The sequence below is a fragment of the Sceloporus occidentalis genome, unplaced genomic scaffold, assembly GCF_023333645.1.
Source record: "Sceloporus occidentalis isolate IW3139 unplaced genomic scaffold, rSceOcc1.0.p SCAF_11, whole genome shotgun sequence".
NCBI lineage: Eukaryota > Metazoa > Chordata > Lepidosauria > Squamata > Phrynosomatidae > Sceloporus > Sceloporus occidentalis.
This window is the reverse complement of record NW_028316991.1, coordinates 4,010,669-4,030,963: the sequence shown is the minus strand read 5'-3', so window position 1 is coordinate 4,030,963 and position 20,295 is coordinate 4,010,669. Positions and strand designations below refer to the sequence as shown.

General features: G+C 41.7%; 1 protein-coding gene and 1 pseudogene across 1 annotated transcript in view; one reads left to right on the top strand and one right to left on the bottom strand.

Annotated features, from left to right (window-relative positions):
- Positions 1–12,065, top strand: part of LOC149305458 (brefeldin A-inhibited guanine nucleotide-exchange protein 1-like) — a 64,336-nt gene extending 52,271 nt beyond the window's left edge. Inside the window, exons 24-39 of the mRNA XM_089477520.1 lie at positions 21–61; positions 847–1,016; positions 1,225–1,376; positions 1,795–1,967; positions 2,731–2,891; positions 3,053–3,183; positions 3,962–4,091; positions 4,627–4,762; positions 5,128–5,266; positions 5,826–5,898; positions 8,054–8,180; positions 8,449–8,588; positions 9,096–9,264; positions 9,468–9,606; positions 10,030–10,147; positions 11,832–12,065. Coding sequence (XP_089333646.1) covers positions 21–61; positions 847–1,016; positions 1,225–1,376; positions 1,795–1,967; positions 2,731–2,891; positions 3,053–3,183; positions 3,962–4,091; positions 4,627–4,762; positions 5,128–5,266; positions 5,826–5,898; positions 8,054–8,180; positions 8,449–8,588; positions 9,096–9,264; positions 9,468–9,606; positions 10,030–10,147; positions 11,832–12,065 — 2,233 coding nt within the window. The remainder of the gene's footprint in view (positions 1–20; positions 62–846; positions 1,017–1,224; positions 1,377–1,794; positions 1,968–2,730; positions 2,892–3,052; positions 3,184–3,961; positions 4,092–4,626; positions 4,763–5,127; positions 5,267–5,825; positions 5,899–8,053; positions 8,181–8,448; positions 8,589–9,095; positions 9,265–9,467; positions 9,607–10,029; positions 10,148–11,831) is intronic.
- Positions 12,066–14,209: 2,144 nt separating this feature from the next.
- LOC149305457 (centrosome and spindle pole-associated protein 1-like) overlaps positions 14,210–20,295 on the bottom strand; it is a 30,455-nt pseudogene continuing 24,369 nt past the window's right edge.

Sequence of the window (20,295 nt, the reverse complement as noted above, 5' to 3'; positions counted from 1 at the left end):
TACATAATATTCTTCTACAGGATATTTACAGGATCCACACGGCTGGATGGGAATGCCATAGGTAAATATGGGAGAAATGTATATTTGGCTCTCTCGCTTCATTGTATTTGCTAGATTCTGTCTTGCCCCCCACTTTCACTTTAACTATCTGCTGTAACGTAAATGAGGGAGGAACCCGTAATGGACGCACACGTTGTTATGTGATGTATAGCTGTGTGTCTGTATAGGCAAAGTTTACCCCAGCAGAGGTGGACATCTGTGTTTCTTTAGTATTTTGGCAGTGAAAGTGCAGTCGGTTAACTTTTAGATGTCCGAATGCAGCTCACAGGCTGCTTTTGGACTATAATGCCCGCGATCCCTAGCTAAGCCGCAAGAAAAGCCTCAGCAGCCAGGTGGCCATTTTAAGGAAAAGTAACATGTGTTAGTACTGGAGGCCTTCTGGAATAGAATTGCTTATGATTGAGATGCTACTAGGTCCTGCTGTTAGGGATTGGTGGGAACAGAGGTCCTTTATTGGGTAGATGATGGACACTTTTGCTCTATGGGTCGGCATTCTCTGCTTACAGGGATGTTGAATTAGTGCCCTGCGGTAGACCAGGGGTTCTGTACATACCTGCTTCATTTTTGATTGATCTCCCTCTGCTCAAGCGTATTAAAAAAAAATAAAAAATAATAATGATGATAATCCAGACCAGTGCATGGCCCTTATTTTATGGCATTTGACTTTCATTTTTTTTTCTTTTAAGAAAAAAAGGAAAAGCTTTGTCAGGTACTATTAGAAGCATTTATTTTTTGGCTTTTGTATATTTATTTAATTTATACCAATATTCAATATTTTCCTTACAGTGGATTTCGTTCGTTGGCTGTGTGCGGTTTCAATGGATGAACTTTTGTCCCCGACTCACCCCCGCATGTTCAGCTTGCAGAAGATTGTAGAAATTTCCTATTACAACATGGGCCGTATCAGACTGCAGTGGTCTAGAATATGGGAAGTTATAGGAGACCATTTTAATAAGGTATTCTAAATCTAATTCTAATGGCGCTGGAAAGGGTATTTTATTTATAAAAATCCAAATATCCCATTCATTGGGGGTTAAAGAACGTATAAAGAGTGGCTCTGGGGAAAAGTTTGCAACATGGTCTTATTACCATAGCCACTGGTAGAATGAGGTATCCGGGAAGAACATTTCATGAACACAACCTTTCTGCTGTTCACGTTTCCAGGTTGGTTGCAATCCCAATGAAGATGTGGCCATCTTTGCCGTAGATTCCTTAAGGCAGCTCTCGATGAAGTTTTTAGAAAAGGGAGAGCTTGCAAACTTCCGTTTCCAGAAGGACTTCTTAAGGCCGTTTGAACATATAATGAAGAGAAATAGGTATGCGTTGACCACTTGTGGTGTCCACTTGGCGCCGTTTGTTGCCTGTGACCCCCAAGTTCATTCGGCACAGATGTGTTGAGCTATATTTCGTGTCTGTAACACGGCTTGGACCCACTCTTACTTCCATAGCCCTTGTAATGTTTTAACGAGCGGTTTACCATGCGAAGTTTCTTGCAGACATCCTACTTTAATTTTTCTGTTTATTTTCATTTCAAGACATTAAATACAGAAATATAACTAATTTGCTGATAGATTTTTTTTCTTTTTATCCCAAATCATAATAAATGACATAACAATTAGGCTGGCTAACGTTCCCACACATAATATGTGACTGTAACATATAAATAAATAGTATTTTCAAAGTGTGTTGCACCCAAATTCCTGATCCTGTGTGTGATTTCCTTTCGTTGACTAGGTCTCCCACCATTAGAGACATGGTGGTACGATGCATCGCTCAGATGGTGAATTCTCAAGCAGCAAATATTCGCTCTGGCTGGAAGAACATATTCTCGGTGTTTCACTTGGCTGCGTCGGATCAGGATGAGAGTATAGTGGAGCTTGCGTTCCAGACCACTGGTCACATAGTCAGTAAGTGCCTGTTCACCTCCTGCGGTCTGATTAGGCCTCAGCCGCATGCCCCAAATTGCTTTAGGTCTCCCCAAAATCAAAGGTGGACCGTTTCAGTCAGACATTTTCCTGGGAATGATCAGTTGATGTGTCAGCGGGGTCGTTCTCTTCTCAAAGAGGAAAGCTGTGTGAAATCCGTGTGCGTTACCAACCCAATGGGCAGATAATACATTGGGTTCTTTATATTTACTTTTAATGTCTGAATGGTAGGCGATACCAACCAACCTTTTATAGTAATGACAGTAAGGAGGAAAAATAATGGTTGTCGCAATGTGAGGGCCGTTTAACCTGTAAATCACCCATCTGATCAGAAACATACTAGATGAGCCGGTATGCCATCCAGTGAGAAACTGCATTGGCCTGCATCATGTGTGGAGTTATTAATGCTTCAGAGAGGGCTGATAAAGGCGGCAGATGGTGAACCAGAATGCGTAAAACATGGACGGGGAGGGGAAACGGGTACGAGTAAAGAGGGAACCTGAAAAGTGAGATAGAAGACGCGGTAATGTAGATAATGACAGGGAGGCTACTGAATGAAAAAGGTAGACATGTTGTGATACGTTGTACCTAGTAACACGGCCGTACGATTACTTTTATTAGAAAGATCCTGTAAATATAACCAGAATATATCCAGTGCTTTTAGTGTCGTATTAATAGCAGTAATAATGAGCCTTCTGAGAACCCGTTTCACTCGTGACGTTCGTCGCCATCTCTTCTCTTGCAGCGCTGGTGTTTGAGAAGCATTTTCCCGCCACCATCGATTCCTTCCAGGATGCTGTCAAGTGCCTGTCGGAGTTTGCTTGTAACGCGGCTTTTCCAGACACCAGTATGGAAGCCATACGCCTGATACGCCATTGTGCGAAATATGTCTCTGACAGGCCCCAGGTACAGTCACAGCCTGTTTTATTTACTAAAATGCTGCCTTCAATTGCTTTAAGACTAGCAGAAAGTGTGTTCAAGAACTGAAATGTTTTTTGTAACGGGGTTCTTCTAGTGTGCTGAATGCATACACACGACGCAGCCATAACCGTCCCGTCTTCCCGCAGGCCTTTAAGGAGTACACCAGCGACGATATGAATGTCGCCCCCGAGGATCGCGTGTGGGTGAGAGGATGGTTCCCCATTCTGTTTGAGCTGTCCTGCATCATTAACAGATGCAAATTAGATGTAAGAACCAGGTAACAATCCGTATTTGTAATTCCTGTTTATCAAGGTATTTTGATTGTGTGTTATGCTAATTTTGTTTTATTCTTTTTTTTTTATACCTTATTTTTCTTAACACATTTTTTTATTGGGAACATATCTGAAGCCCACACCGCAGAATTAATAACGCCTTTTGCCTTTATCTGTGAAGGAATATGGCAGCCGTGTTTAATCGTTTAATCTGTCTCACGGCTGTCAGGTTCTCTGTGACACAAGACTCTGTCCGTGTCGTGGCGCTAAACAGCATGCGTTTAAACGGCTCGGTACGGAGTGAAGCCGCTGGTTTATTGCCATGTGAAGACATCAAGTCAAACAAAACCAGGGGTTTACTTTCTTTCCTGTTAGTGTTTAACAATGCTGGACTAAGAACCCCATAATGCACTACATCAGATGGAGGATTGTGGGACTTGTTGTTCACAGGGTTTGCCCCCCCCCCATGGCTGAGATCACCTGGTGTTTAAAGGGACAGCAGAAATATTTTCCAGAAATGTTGTGTTTCAGTTGTAAGGTTTATTATATTATATATTGTATTTCCTGCAGCTCAGCAGAGGGTTTTTAGTGCAGCCGAGGGATTCCCCTCACGGTTCTCTTTATATCGCCAATAAATTACAATCATGTTGGCGAACATGATAACTACGAGAATAAATTGTAACGAGTGTTTGGAGTGGCCGGTGACTTTGTCTCGTTGATGTCTGGTTTGAGAGGCTCTGTGCCAGAATCACCGGTACTCTGACTGTATTTGTGTTCCCGCAGGGGTCTGACCGTTATGTTTGAAGTGATGAAGACCTACGGCCACACGTTTGAGAAGCACTGGTGGCAGGATTTGTTTCGAATCGTCTTCAGGATCTTTGATAACATGAAACTGCCGGAGCAGCAGACTGAGGTGGAATAATACTATCCTAAGGCCAGCCAGACCAGTAGCTACAGTAGCTTATTTTCCTCCTTTTTTTATTAACCCTTATCACCCTCACATATAGTGTGCCATTTTACGTTTATATTTTAATGTAACTGCCTCTTGCTTAGCGTTTTTGGCTTTATTTTATTATGAAATGATAGGTTCGGTAAAGTTTTTTTGTCGTATAACTCAATTCTTTCCCTATTAATGTCCACTGGTGTGCTCCAGTTTAGTTTCATTTTCTATTATAAATTATATTTTGGTCACTGGTATATAACACTCTGTTAACCCCTGCGTAATCCCAAGGTATGGTGTCCATTGAATACACGCAGGTGATATGATGCGCTAAACTATCAGACCTAGAGATTGTAGCGAGCCAAAGAGATTTGAATATAACAGGAATTATTGATGGGGAGCGATAGAGAATTTGGTATTCTTGTGTTTTATTTCTTGTACAAACTCCGGCTGTTCCAGGCTATAGCATCGATTTCTAGTTCTAAGGCGTTTTCTAATTCATGCGCAGAAAGCGGAATGGATGACCACCACGTGTAACCACGCTCTCTATGCAATCTGCGACGTGTTCACCCAGTACTTCGAGGTGCTCAGCGATGTATTGCTGGATGATATTTTTGCCCAGCTGTATTGGTGTGTGCAGCAAGGTAAGAAAATGTGGATTTCGAGGCGTATGGGGGGTCCGCAGAGCGAAGTTTATCTGATGTATCTGTCAGATGCCTTATGGGTATGGCTACTCCAGAGAATGGTTTGATTACGGACAGATAGATAGATAGGGGAACCCCGTTGTTTCTGGCTGCCTTTGGTACTTCTATGGACAGGGAGTCTGGGAAATGATGAGGATCATGTTTGTAATAAGTGGGGGAAGGGTGATGGATTTAGCTGAGCACTTCATTAGGTAGGTGTCTCCTTGGCGGTGGCCGGTTATTCCAACACGCATGTAGTATAAACACGCCTGGACTTTCCGGCACACGTCACGCTAATAAACACCCTGCTTTACTTTACCTTTCAGACAACGAACAGCTCGCCCGTTCCGGCACCAACTGCTTAGAAAATGTTGTTATACTAAACGGAGAGAAATTTACGCTGGAAATCTGGGACAAAACCGGCAACTGTATGCTTGATATCTTCAAAACCACAATTCCTCACGCGTACGTGCTCATGGGGGTTTAAACTGCTTTCATATACGTGTGTAAAGTTTTGGGTGGAGGGAGGTAATAGGAGTTGTAGTTCATTAGCATCTAGAGAGCCGTGGCACAGAGGAACAAAATTTAGGGCAACTAAATCAAGCAGCGTGGAATGCGTTCTTTCACTAGGGATGCTGGATGCCATTTTACGTTTCTTTTCACAGAAATGGTTTATTTTTTGCACAGAACTGTTCTCCAGACTGAGTGAATGATTCATGTTTTATGTTTCAAATCACATATAAATATATTCTGGTTTTTATCAGATTTTTATTTCCTCTCGCACGGAAAGGAGACACCAGAATCATGTATTTTTCATTAAAGCTGCAGTTTCTCTTTGTGAGATGGATTATTAATTGTGTATCTCCTCCCAGGGTTTGTGTGTTGCTTGGTGTTAACAAATAAACATCTAATGTAGAATTGCCACGAGTACTGTTTCTACGGAAATGGGAGGCATGTGTGTCTTCTGTGTGTGAGCGTGTGTTACAGAGCAGATTGATGGATCTCTTTTCTTCTCGCCGTGAAGGTTATTGACCTGGAAAGCTGCAGCGGGAGATATTGATCCAAGCTCACAGTCTGAAATGGGAGAAAAGCAACTGGTATGTATCTGGCTTCAGGATTGGATTAGATTTTATCTGTTTATTGAAATGGAATTCAGTGAATATCATAGAATTTTGTGTACATTGTGGTGCGATCATAACCTCAGGTTTACTTTAACTGAGAGGTCCCCTTACATTTTCATGCTGCCTCTCTTGCAAATGCATAGGGGGGACCTTTAGCGAGTGGCCCTAATGTATTTGTTCCCTTCCCCACCCCAACTCTTTGATGTGCAGGAGATATGTTTAGCTGAACACATCTCCTGACACGTGACAAGCTCCAGGCGGGGGTCTGATGAGACCCACACGCACAGAAATCACGACCATTGTCGTTGAATGTTGAACCACGGAAAGTGCAGGGAGCTGCAGCTTCTCCCTAAGGTTGTTTGCAGCTTTGAAGGATGAAAATACTGTGTAATGTTTATAAACTAGGGCTGCAACTAACGATTATTTTCATAATCGATTAGTTGGCCGATTATTTTTTCGATTAATCGGATAAAAAAAATTAAATTTTTCATTTATTTTAAATTATTTAATAAAATAAACTGCACCTTAAGTTAACCTTATTAAATTAATTAAATTAACCCTCAGTCCTCAGCATTAAATTAATCCTGAAGAGAAGACCCCATTAACCACAACTGCCCCTAAATTATCCCTGAAGACCCCATCAACCACAACTGCCCCTAAATGAACCCTAAACACCCCATCAACCACAACTGCCCCTAAATGAACCCTAAACACCCCATCAACCACAACTGCCCCTAAGTGAACCCTAAACACCCCATCAACCACAACTGCCCCTAAATTAACCCTAAACACCCCATCAATCACCACTGCCCCTAAATTAACCCTAAACACCCCATTAACTATAACTGCCCCTAAGTTAACCCTAAACACCCCATTAACTATAACTGCCCCTAAGTTAACCCTAAACACCCCATTAAGTATACCTGCCCCTAAGTTAACCCTAAACACCCCATCAACCACAACTGCCCCTAAATGAACCCTAAACACCCCATCAACCACAACTGCCCCTAAGTGAACCCTAAACACCCCATCAACCACAACTGCCCCTAAATTAACCCTAAACACCCCATCAATCACCACTGCCCCTAAATTAACCCTAAACACCCCATTAACTATAACTGCCCCTAAGTTAACCCTAAACACCCCATTAACTATAACTGCCCCTAAGTTAACCCTAAACACCCCATTAAGTATACCTGCCCCTAAGTTAACCCTAAACACCCCATCAACCACAACTGCCCCTAAATTAAGCCTAAACACCCCATCAACCACAACTGCCCCCAAATTAACCCTAAACACCCCATCAACCACAACTGCCCCTAAATTAACCCTAAACACCCCATCAATCACCACTGCCCCTAAATTAACCCTAAACACCTCATTAACTATAACTGCCCCTAAGTTAACCCTAAACACCCCATTAACTATAACTGCCCCTAAATTAACCCTAAACACCCCATTAAGTATACCTGCCCCTAAGTTAACCCTAAACACCCCATTAACTATAACTGCCCCTAAGTTAACCCCCACCTCCCCTAACTTTCAGCAGCCCAAATATTAATTTTATACTCAGTTAGATGAGTGTCGCAGCCATGGCGATGCTAAGGAAATGGGCGGAGCCAATCGGCAGTTTGGATCCGCCCCTTTCTTCCTCCCCGCAGTCACTGCCAATTGGCCCCGCCCCTTTCTTTCTCCAGCAGCGATTGCAGGGAGGGACTGGAAAAAGGAAGTGGGCGGGCCAATCGGCAGTGACTGCAGGGAGGAACTGTAAGTAGCAACTGCTGCTGTGACTCCTGTTAGTCACACTAACGGATTATAACACGAGGGGTATTTTTCAGAACATTTGCTCTGAAAAAACCCTAATTTTATAATCGATAAAAATCGATTCAACTAATCGATAATGAAATTCGTTGCCAACGAATTTCATTATCGATTATCATCTATTTTATCGATTAGTTGTTGCAGCCCTATTATAAACGTTTGCAATGTTCTTGTGTAGTCATGTATAGGCCAGGTGACACCTTGCAGGGAACTATTTTATTATTACAAGTTCCTATTATTTTATATTCACTGAATAATTAGTTTTTTGTGTTGTGTTGAAGTATCCCAGCAAGTGTTTTGTCTTTTTCAGGATTCTGTGTCTCAGAAATCTGTGGATATTCATGAATCTATCCAGCCGCGGACAGCCGATGGCAGACGCAGTACCCAGGCGGTCATAACCAGCTACGAGGAGATGCCCTTACACCGAGCTGGCACCAGTGAGTTTGGGGATTTGGAAAGAGTTTATGACGTTAACCATTAAGGGTTTTATTCCATTCTGAGCACAGGTATTTTAGGCAAAATGGGGGATTGTCAGCAGTACATGAGCTGAAGGCCACATTTATTTTATGCCGTTCTCAGTACTTTCTTATATGATTTTCCAAGAATGTTTAATTCTGTAATCAATGTTACACAAACTCTTTTCCCCCGGAATCTGACAAATTACACTTAAAAGATTTCAATGAAACTACTTTTATGCCTTTTTAGAAGTTCCTGACCAGAAGCTCTTTGCCGCCTTGTTGATTAAGTGTGTGGTGCAGCTGGAGCTCATACAGACTATCGACAACATTGTGTTCTTTCCAGCCACCAGTAGGAAAGAGGATGCTGAGAACCTCGCCGCTGCACAGGTGGGTGCCATTCCACCAATACACGTCTCGCATCACTGGGATACTAAAAAGGAAATGTCTGTAATTCTAGAATAAATGCTGAAAGAATATCATCAGGCCGTAGGCAGCAGCAAAGTGTTAAACAAAAAAATATGCATCCAATGTTTTGATTTGTAAAATAAAATCATTAGTCGGGGTGCAGTTCCAGACTGTGTTTGTGATGTTTGTCCCTGTATAAGGCGGATAACTACAATGGATCGTACTCACTGCGTGATATAGGTGCTCCACAAGTAAATGTGTTATGATTTCTGCAACAGATGAAGAATACAAGCAGCATCCCCAAATTCACTTTTTTTGCCATCTCCGGTTAAACAAACTTCCATTACAAAAACTTAGGGCTCTGTCACAGTTAGAGTTTGGACCGTTCGTCAGTGAGGTTGGTAAGAAACAAACCCAAAGGTCAAATTACTTTGCAATGTATTGCGCTCTGCAGACATCGGTACAGAGCATTGCTTTTTGTGCTTTTAGAGAGACGCTGTTCATTTTGATGTCTACGTCGATACCCAAGACCAAGGCATGTATAGATTTCTCACCTCCCAGCAACTCTTCAAACTCCTGGACTGCCTGCTGGAATCTCACAGATTTGCCAAAGCCTTTAATTCCAATAATGAGCAGCGAACCGCTCTCTGGAAGGCAGGTAAGTGAGATAACGGAATCGGGACTACATTGGCAGGATCATCGGAACACTGCAGCCATGTGTTTACAGACAATATAGCAACCTATGGAATCTTATAAAGATCCATCTAAATAAAAAATAAATAAATAAATAAAACCCAAAATAACGTATTATATGGGGCTGGATCAGTAGTAACACATGCTAAATACTTCAATGCTTCACAGGTTTCAAGGGCAAATCCAAACCCAACCTCCTCAAACAAGAGACCAGCAGCCTCGCGTGCGGCTTGCGAATTCTGTTCCGCATGTACATGGATGAAAGCCGGAGAAGTGCGTGGGATGAGGTCCAGCAACGACTGCTAAAGTGAGTGGGCAACTGTAATGTTTTCACACCGTTTATTACACGATGTGATTATTTTATTAACCACTTCAGCTATACATTTTTGTCACTACAACATTTGCTGAAAGCAGCACCTGCCTTCTCTCTGGATAGAACTGACCGGTGGTGTCTCTTTCTGTATGGGGATTGTACAGCACTCAGATCATATGCTGGATGATCCACACCGCCACAGTAACTACTCACTCGATACATCATATCTTCACGTTCTATCACTGATAGAAGTTAAAAGTGCATGGAAGGACAGGCTCAGGACAAGGGGCTGGTTCTTCCAATAAAGATATTTTTGATGCTCATTTAATAAGTTGATTAAGTGACGGATCTTGGTTGGCATGTAATTATATTATCTCCACTATATATGAGTGACGTGTTCGCCACCTCTTTTTGCAGTGTTTGTAGTGAGGCGCTGAGTTATTTCCTGACGTTGACATCAGAGAGTCACCGAGAAGCCTGGACTAATCTGCTACTGCTGTTCCTAACCAAGGTCTTGAAGATTAGCGATGAACGGGTAGGTCTAACAACCGGGTCCTGTTTGTAAAGGCAGAGGTGTCAATTAAGCATCTGCAGGGATAATTGCAAAGTGTGTGCGCAAAATGCCTCCAAGAAAAGATTTCTAATTAAAAATGCAATTTTCTTGCAAATATAAATCTGTGTTTATGATGTAATGTATCGTTTAGAATCTAAAATGCACTAAACCTTTAGAGCAATCGATTCCACCTGTTTTGGAATAGATTAATTTACCAATTAGTTAAGTTATTTAAAACACAATACAGTGGTAACTTAAGGACACCTTTTTACAGGAAAAAAATATTTTCTTCCACTAAACAGGGAGCTACAAGTGGAGCTTCATTACTTGACAATGGTTTGGTTTATTGTCCATAGTGGCCCTTCCGCTCAAGAAAGGAGAGGTGTCAATAGCACGCATTACATGAATCTATAAGTGAACTCCTATGAGGTGGTATCATTGCTTGTTTGTGCAGTTAGTCCTTCCAGCACCAACTACATATGAGACACATGGTTGGCAAGGTAAACCCGACCACTTATCCCATATGTGGAAGGCCTGTTACCAGGGCCGGCCCTACAATGGAGCCGACTGGGGCAAAAGCGTTTTTTTTTTTGTTTTTTTTGAAGCGGAGGAGAGAGAGAGGGGCACCGAGTGGTTTTCGCTTACCCGCTCGGCGACCCTCTCTCTCTCCTCTGCGGCGAGTTTCCCTGTTCGGTCTCTGTGCCGGCTTGTAATGCAGAGTGCCGGAAGTGACGTGAATTTCCGGCGCTCAGCATTACAAGCCGGCACCGTGGCAGCACAGGGAGACTCGCCGCAGGACTGTTTAAGGGTAAGTACTGGTGGGGGGCGGGTAGATAATGCCGCCCCCCCTCGGCGGGGGGCGGCATTTTAAACTTCGCCCCAGGCGGCGTTAAGTCTTCGGCCGGCCCTGCCTGTTACTACTGCTGATTGTGGACAAAATATTTCTGTGGCGTTGGGGACTGCTTATGGGATCCTGAGCTGCCTGATCACAAAGAAAGTCTGTGCATGGAACAGGCAGCCTAACATGGCTTCCTGCTACCATCCCAACTAGAAACAAATGCAAGCGTGGCAGCATGACATGAGCTAGCCATGCAGGAGAAGCGTCTCATCTCTGAGCATGTTGGAATTAGGTGCCCACAGATTTTTAAAAGGCAAAAGAAATAGATTTGTTTTCCTTTTTTGGTGAAAAAGGGCTGATGAACTTTTGGACTACAATTCCCATAATTCTGAAAATGATGGCATTTGTAGTTACAAATTTTATGTGTACCTACCCTGTGATAATACACACGGTCACCTACCTTAACTTTGTGTGCATCTACATGTATGAGAGAAGTTTACTAAGGTCTAGAAAAAAAAAGAATAATATCTATTATATTTAGTTTGACAAACCAACTGTTAAGACCTTGCCCAATCTTTCATTAACATTTCTACAATTATACCTGATGTGATGCATAGTTTGCCTTAAACTAGCTGTCTGAACAGCATTACTTGTCCTGGAAAGCGTACGTTGTTGGTAAAGCGTAAGTTGTGTATAAGCCTGTCTCCTAAATGTAATTGTGGTGAAAGTACTGAAATTGGCCCCACTCCTCAGCAATCAAACGGGGTAATACCTTAAAAGAAAAACTCCCGGATCGTGTGTTCACTTTCCCTTGTTTTCCGTTTGCAGTTTAAAGCCCACGCATCCTTCTATTACCCCCTTCTCTGTGAAATAATCCAGTTTGACCTGATCCCCGAGCTGCGTGCTATACTGAGAAGATTCTTCCACCGAATCGGGCTTGTTTTTAAAATTTCTCTTCCTCAAGAGCAAGACCAGGACAGAGTGGGAGAGAGCTCTGAAGTACTGGAATATCATTCTGTAGAGGACAGAAGACAGGGGTCTGCCTCTCAAGACCGCCACTGAATTTGAGTTTTAAATGGTACAGCCGTGTAGAATTATTCCTTCGCTCGATGACACTCCAGACCTGCTCTGCGGCGGATTTGTTTCTCCCGATGTTTCCTCTACAGGAGCTGGAGCCTCACTTTCCAAACCTTGCCCAATATTATCCTTATCGCTCTATGGGGACTTACTGATAATACGAAACTTTTACTAAATGAACACTCAAATTGCATTAGTCAGATGTGTGGGCAAAAAAGCGCTTTAATAGCCTTTTCTGTAAGGAAGTTACAGGGAGGAATAAAAGTGTAACGAAGTGCAGGTCTGTAATGTAAAAAGTGCTAAACACTATATACCGATCTTCCTGCAATGTTTTGAGTTCCTCATTTTCTCACTAATTTGCTGCAAAACCCCATTTTATTGTTTAAGGAATGCACTAGGTTTTTTTTTTTTTGGTTGTTGAGATTTAAGAAATATTTTTTTAGTTTTCTCTGATACTTTTAGCCCTAATGTTACTGCTGCTGACTTTTCAAAGCAGGGGATGAAGATATTAAATGGATAGTCTGTAAAATAATCGTAGGGCTTTGAATACATTTAAGAGCAATTTAAAAAAAAATTCAATTGCCTGGAACTTGAATCGATGTAAACAAGTCTAGGTCTTGTCTGCTGTTAAAATTGTTTCTTTTGTTTGATGTAGATTTCACTTTGTACAGAAATTTAATGTTAAATATATTAAAAGTATCAAAGTTGGCTTTGGTTTGGCCTGGGGACATGTTGAATTCATTGGGAAGATACCAGTACTGTGACGTGTGCTTCAGTGGTGACAGAAGTCAAGCATTCCAAGTAGATGGAGAGTTACTCGGAAGATGGACATGGTACAGACCTGTAAAGTTTTCTATGTAAAGTTCTGTACAACTTTCTGTACTATATATCGGTTCTCATCTGGCATATTCCAATCAGGTTATAGGTCAATAAAAGTTTTTGAATTCTATCATCATTGCAAACGAATCCTGGATGTAGTCTTTGTTCATTGATACGGCTTTACGAAGCAGAAACTGCAGCGGTGTTATGTAGAAATAAATACTGCTACTTTCCCAAAGCTTTAAGTTTATAGTTCATAAAATGAACGAAAACAAGCAATACACAGCCGTGTTGTGTAAATTACTTGATTATTTTCCATTCTCAAGATCTAACCCCAGTAAGTAAAAGCCTGCATTCCGGAGTCCAGCCGATCTTGGACATGGAAATAGCGCTGGATAACTTCTTTAAGGCTGTGAGATTTTCAGCCGACTATCTAGTAACTACCGATTCCTTCATGAGTTCTACAATGATCACAAATATCTTATTGCAAACCGAGCGACGTGTTACGTATCTGACAGCCGCAGCTCTTCGCTCACATCTACATTTTTATACACTCATTGAAGAGAAAACACCATGGTAATAAAATATAATTTATTCACAAGCATCAAATATTAAATTATAAAATGTATTAAAACATCCATAGAAGGTAGCAAAAAAAATGACAAGGTTAGACAGAGCGCTGTTGTGGCGCCAGGTTTCGCTTGTGTGATTTACTAACATTTGCTAATCAGAGATTGGTGTCAGACTAACAAACAATGGAAGCTTCTAGGAGGTCACACCAAAATATAATCTATATTAAAGTCAAATCTAATTTCAAGTAAGTCATTCCTTGGTTTAAAAGCACAGAACACTACTGCTAGCGGGAGCATATTCCTACGTGTCTTATTTACTAAGTGACGTCATTCAATGCTGACGTCGTTCTCCGCATGCTACCGGGTGCCACGCTTTGGAAGATATGATCCTTGGTGAAGATTTATTTGCTCATACAGTGTGTAGAATCTTTGAATGGGACTCTCAATTGTTTCGTACTACAAACCTCTGCCCCTTAAAGGTTTAACTAGAGGATATGGAGTACGGTAGAAACATAACGTCCCTCGGGAACCTCGGCTTTTGATAGCCCAATTAAAGGGGTCTGGCTCTTGTCCCATTTCTACCTCTTACAAAATAGTCCTTTCACAAATAAAATCATCAATTTTCTTTGAAATATAAAATATTTTAGATTGTGTTACAACACGTTTCTGTCAAATACACGAGAAGGAAAGTGCATTAGTGACACATTTTTTGCTTGAGAAAGGCACGGTTTGGTTCGGTTACCCATGAGCGGTGGACAGGCCCTGCCAGTTGAACGCTAAAGCATTTTCAGCAGCCGGATTGTCGTGGCCCAGCTGCCCCGCCATAAATCTTTTCAGGGTGTCCGAGGTGCCGGGACGCAGCCATGGATCTGTAGCTACTGTGTCCACGGAGCGAGGTCTATCGCTGGCTTTTGCAGGGAAGAGTTTCAGGAAGTCCTCTGCATCTCCTAAGACATCTGCTTCATCGTCTAAAGGACAGGAAAGCATTGCATTAGCCGCCGGTAACAGCATTAAAGAACAGCAGCACCTGGTTTAAATTGTTTATTATGATAGTATATATATTTTTCAGGTTGATTTCTGTGTCTGTTTAGGAAGTAAATCTTTGTTGGTCTGATAATTAGCTCGTGCTTAAGTGTCGCATCTCCCTAGGTGGCGTACTGTACTTCGGCTCGGACACTTGGGGTATAAATTAAAGACCCATAAAGGGGGTCACATGGAAAACCCCTCGTGCATAAAATGCAGCTGTTATGTAGGCTGGCGCAGCGACATAAACCCGTTTCTTTCTTATCCTTTATCTGCAGACTGGGAAGCTGCCATCGTTGTTGCCAATCATACGGGATTTAGGGGGACTTTTTCCCAGACACTCGGCGGATTCTTTATAGCAATACTACAAAATCCATTCCTACATAGGCTTTCATCAGAGTGCCAACTGGGTGATTAACACCGAGCCTTTCTATTGTTTCCCACAGTATGGTAAGCGGTCAGGTGGGAGTTTAAATAGTAGATTGGGCTTTACAGCTGCCTGAAAATGTTATGAGATAACTAGAATCGTTTTTTAAAAAAGGAAAATCACAATATTTTGAAAGGAAAAAAGAAAAACGGAATCAGATACTAGTACTGGAAAAGGTCCGGGTGAGAGCTGCTCTTTAAGCCATTATGGGCAGGTCACAGCGGGGACAGGAGACGGCGTAGCGGAAAGGATTAAAGGCAAGGAAAATGCAGTCGATGCATGAGTTCTAAAATATCCAGGTTTTGAATATCTATTCTGTAAGAGATGATTATTTTTCAAAAGAGGTAGTTATCTATCGAAATAGCGAACCCTTTTAAGAAACAAACAAAAACGAATGGGATTGTCTGGGTGCCGGGCTGTGAAACTGTTGGGATTTACCATATGCCAGCCTACCGAGAACAGCTGCTCCTTCAGGCCATATTTTTTTTTTTTTTTAATTAAGAGTGATTATAATTAGCAGGAAATTGAATAAAGAAATTAGATTTACGGGGCAGATAAGGAAACCGGTTTCCAGGGGTACCGGCAGAGCCACAAGTCTCAGATCATTAAAAACCAAATTACAAATCGCACGATGCGGAAACAGACTCAAGTAAAAGCACATTTTGGTCAACGAGACCACAAGGGTCATGTTTAAGATTTGGGAAAGATCATTTTATCTTCATTACACATAAAAAAAGATGTGTATTCACTAACCAGATATTTTCCAGTGTCCTAAACATATTAGCTCCTTGGCTTAACTATGTATTATGGAAGGTCTGGGTAAGAACAAGTAAAAGAATCTCCACACAAACAAAGTTAACATGGGGAGGTTTCTCGAGTCATCACCTCCAGATTGTAAGCAGGGCCCTCTTTAATGTATCTGTTTGTCCGTCTATTCTAGTCCAGTCATTCCCTTTGAATATATGTACTGAAAGTGCTGTATAAAATGTTGATGCTATAACATTATGCAGGATCACATGAGAGCTTGTTGCAGGTAAAGCTCGCTGGGGTTGGCCTCTCAGACGGATATTACTCATGCATTATGAAATGTTTAACTCCCAGTTTAATGACTATAAACCTGTCTTTCGGGACCTACATCAGAGCTCAAATTCCTTACAGATGCAGGAGCTGTGGATAGGAATGACAAACTAAGCAAGCTTCTGAACACAAACATTGACTCTGTATACAGCCGATTTGTGTGACCAGGAGGTAAAACCCTAGGTGCCGGTCTGCAATTTCTAGTCACCCTGGCAACCTGGGATTTGGCCAAATCCTGACCTCCATGAAGTGCAAAATTTACACAATGTACAAAACACTGACTAAGGGTACCCAACTTACAACCACATTTATTGTTTTTAGCAAGAATGGTCACATCAGACAGAACAATAACGTAAAGACAAGCTGGGGCTAATTTCTAAACACAAAGGCAGTCCCTATTCAGATGAAAGAGCTATATTTTTAGAAACACGCTCTCGGTAACTGTGATATAAATGGGTATTTTAGTCTTTCCTTCATAGAGCACAGAAGCGAAATGTCACAGCGGGCAGGCTAAATCGTGTGAACGGCTCTGTCTGTTACACTCTATGTTTCTGCAGATCTCCTGCTCAACCATTGACTTCTACTAGCGGTTACAGTCAGGAGCGTGGCCTACAGCGCCACCTAGAGCAGCATCGATGCTACTGCAGCTCTGCACCCGATTCACCAAACTAGTTTCCGTCCTACCTATGGTTCGTGAGCTTTTCTGGAGGTTACTCAGTCTTCTGAGCCGCTCTTCATTGCGGTTGCGCACATCATCCACGTTGAGGCTGAAGTCAGAATTCACAGAAAATCTGTCGGGGTCACGTAAAGGGAGAGCCGGCACCAGAGGGATATCATTCTGCGGGTGGAGAAAGATCATTTGTACGAAACAATACTATGTAAACAAGTAAACATCGCACCGGATAAGATAATTATACTCCCCGTTACTGGGTCCTTTTATTTATTTTTTCTGTTAAATACTGGCGCAGCCATTTCACTAATACACCTGCTTTTTCTGGTATGCATTCATATGAATGTACACAATATATTGGATGTTTATTGGTTTGCCTTGTTCTAGTTTTGGATATATGTATTGTAAGAAGCACTGTGTTAATTGTTGATGCTATGTAAAAGTTGATGATAATAAGATGTAAAATTCTGTGAAACAAGTAGTGATAGTGGCTACATACGTTTAAGGCGCTGCTCCACATTGCGGCTTTAGAATTAGATTATAAAATTAAAATTTTTTGCAATTTTTCCTGTGCGTACAATAGCTAAGCATCCCAATTGTCCTGATATTTTTTATCTTATGAGCTCATCGAGGCTCTAATGCGTATCATATTATATATATATCATAAGAGCCTTGATTAAGCATAATGGTCACTTCACTAGTTTCCATACACCATGTGAATGTGTATAATGAGTGTATACGCAGTGTACCCATATGGCTTTTATATAAAGCTCAATTATAATGGAATGAAAGTTATTCCTCTCCGTATAACATGTATTTAAATTGGAAAAGCATTTAAACATCTTAAAGAGTATAACTGGGTCGGTCTCCAAACCCTGCTGGGTTCATTGTGGAAAGTCTGAGAGGCCAGGGGGTGCGCACTTCGTTATGGAGTACTCAGACGAGAGGCAATCAACAGTGAAAGTATCATAGTATAGAGGGCGATTACATGAGAAGACCCCATTAACGCCTTCCACAATGACAAGTGTCTTGGTACCTCGTAAACTGGGGACTTCTGCTTGTGTCGTCTCCTTTCTCTGGCTGAAGGTACAGAGTGGAAGTCAGCAGGTGACTCTGCGAAGGCTGGAAACGGTTCTCCATTCTCCCCTAACAAGCGGACAGACATAACCATTAGAAATCACATCAAGCGTATTCACAGCTGGAGGGGCTGGACTCAACTACCCGATATTGACAGCATGAGAAAACCTATCCGGACTTCCTCTATCAGGATAAGCAGGGGTTATTCGCTCTCCAGTTGCCGATTGCTGTTAATTGGGTCAAATAGCTTTTGTACGGGACACATCACAGTGAACTTCTTGCGTATATGTATTTAACATTTTACCAAAATGCCAAACATGACGCTGTACAGAAGACCAAGAAGACATCTCTTCTGTGTCAGATTGTCAGTAAAAGTAGCTTTACAGGCAATATAGAAAACAGAATACATACACACACATATATATATATATATATATATATATATATATATATATATAGTCTTGTGCCTGTTGTGAGCAGGGGCTGACTCTTATGCTTACAGTACCGCAATATGCGGCAAGTGCTATAACAATGCCCCACTTTGTGTTGTGGAACAGGATTAATTAATCTGTAATTGCAATGTTTTACAACAAAGATAATTAGTACCGTCATGGCCGTTTCCACGACAGCTTCCTAGTCGCCTTGGAGACGGACCGCTAACAAACCCAGCTATTAAACAAAATTCGATGCAGCGAAGACAGCTGGTAAACACGGGGGATGATTGTTACAGCAGAATCCGTGTTCACTCGCTTTTCCTTGCTCTTCGGTAGAGTAACAGCACACACCTCAGACTGCGATCCGGTTGTCAGATGTGAAGTTGCGACTACTTTTGCTGTGTTGGGTCAAACTGTCACAAACCCCGAAAGGACAATACTGTGTAATGTACTGCAGCAACTTGGTTATAATATGCCTGGAAGCCATTATATGCAGATGGTGTAATGCACAGCCCTCTCGTAAGGTCCCACAATAAGGGATTGGCTTTCCTGCCACGGATTGGCTGTTTCAATTAGCCAATCAGTGGCAGGAATCACCTGGGGAACTTCCTCCTCTAGTAAGTACTTTAATTTTTGTCATTTCCCCCCCAAAAAATACATATTAAAGTACTCCTTTCCTAAGGCTGTCAGGAACGTTGTGTTTGGGATACTGCCGTACCATGGTGCTTCAGGATGAAGTCGCAGTAATGGGGGTTGCAGAGGGTGCAGCTGCGATCAGGCACAAAGAGACCCATTTTTCATCACGTCTGAATTTAGTATGTTGCGGTTTAACAAGAAACCGTGACCAAGTCTTACCTATGAAGGCACTTTCTGACTCCAAAAGGGATGTTCTCATCAGATCATTTGATGAATCCTTAAACTGCAAATATGACACAAAGATAACAGGGTTCAATAAAGCTTTGGCTATTAAACCACATTGCTCCACTTTACAAATACACACCAATAAGTCTGATATCCGTAGTTGGAAAATGAATGGAAAAATCACACTCAAGGAAACTTAAAATTATGGATATTAATACAGTAAGGGAATTGAAACAGATTTAGGATAGCTTTATGCCTATCCCATGTATAACAAGCTCAAGGATTCAGACCCGAGTCTTACATCAGGGAGAAATGGACAGACTAGACGGGCCAAACGTTTCTGCCGTCAGATTCTGTTTCTACATTTCCCGTATCGCTAGATCAGCAGAAATGCCCAATGTTCATTTAGGGATCTTTCATGCAAATGCAACATGGGGATGTTAAAACGCCAACACATGTTGTCTTTAGTTAAATCTGAATATATATATATATTATCCAATTCATTTCATGTATCTATTGTTAAAACGAGGGAGTTTGTACTCCGTACGAATTCATAAATGTAACACATCACACTTCTCCGTACCGTCCCAGTTTGGTGTATGCCGTGAATGGGGGCAGGTTCAGGGTCTAAAAAACAAATAACATTATAAATGCACTATTTTATACAATCGTGTTGGATGCCCTGATAACATGAAGTTAATGGAATCCAGATCTGAAACCATTTCACCGTACAGCGTAAAGATGCTGGGTGTAGCTTAACAATCTGTACAAAGGGTAGGTTTCATTTGAATTCCATATAAAAAAAATCATATAATTAAATAAAGTTAAAGAGGCTGTAAAGACCACTGGGGCATCAATATCCAGACAGATGTCCGAAGTGGCAATATATTTTACACGGGTGGGAAATCTCCTCTCATTTATTCCAGTAGAATAAGTTTATAAATGAAATAAAGTGGCCATGTGTACCATTCAGCATCCATGGTCTCCTCTTCAGTCTATTTAAATTCCTCTGCTGCTCCCGGAGCAATGCTTGCTGCTGAATATCTAACGTTTGGTCATCCTTTGGTGGGTCAGGATACATAAACCTCACACCTTCTCGGGTATCTGTATCTGGGAGAACATCAGAAAACCAGAAATCAGTTATGAGCTGAAAAGAGATCTTTGCAAGGCTTTCAAAAAAATCACCCCCGTAGCAGAGTCTATAGTTAACCTTCATCTATTATACAAAAACACATTTTATATTGTAACAGGCAAC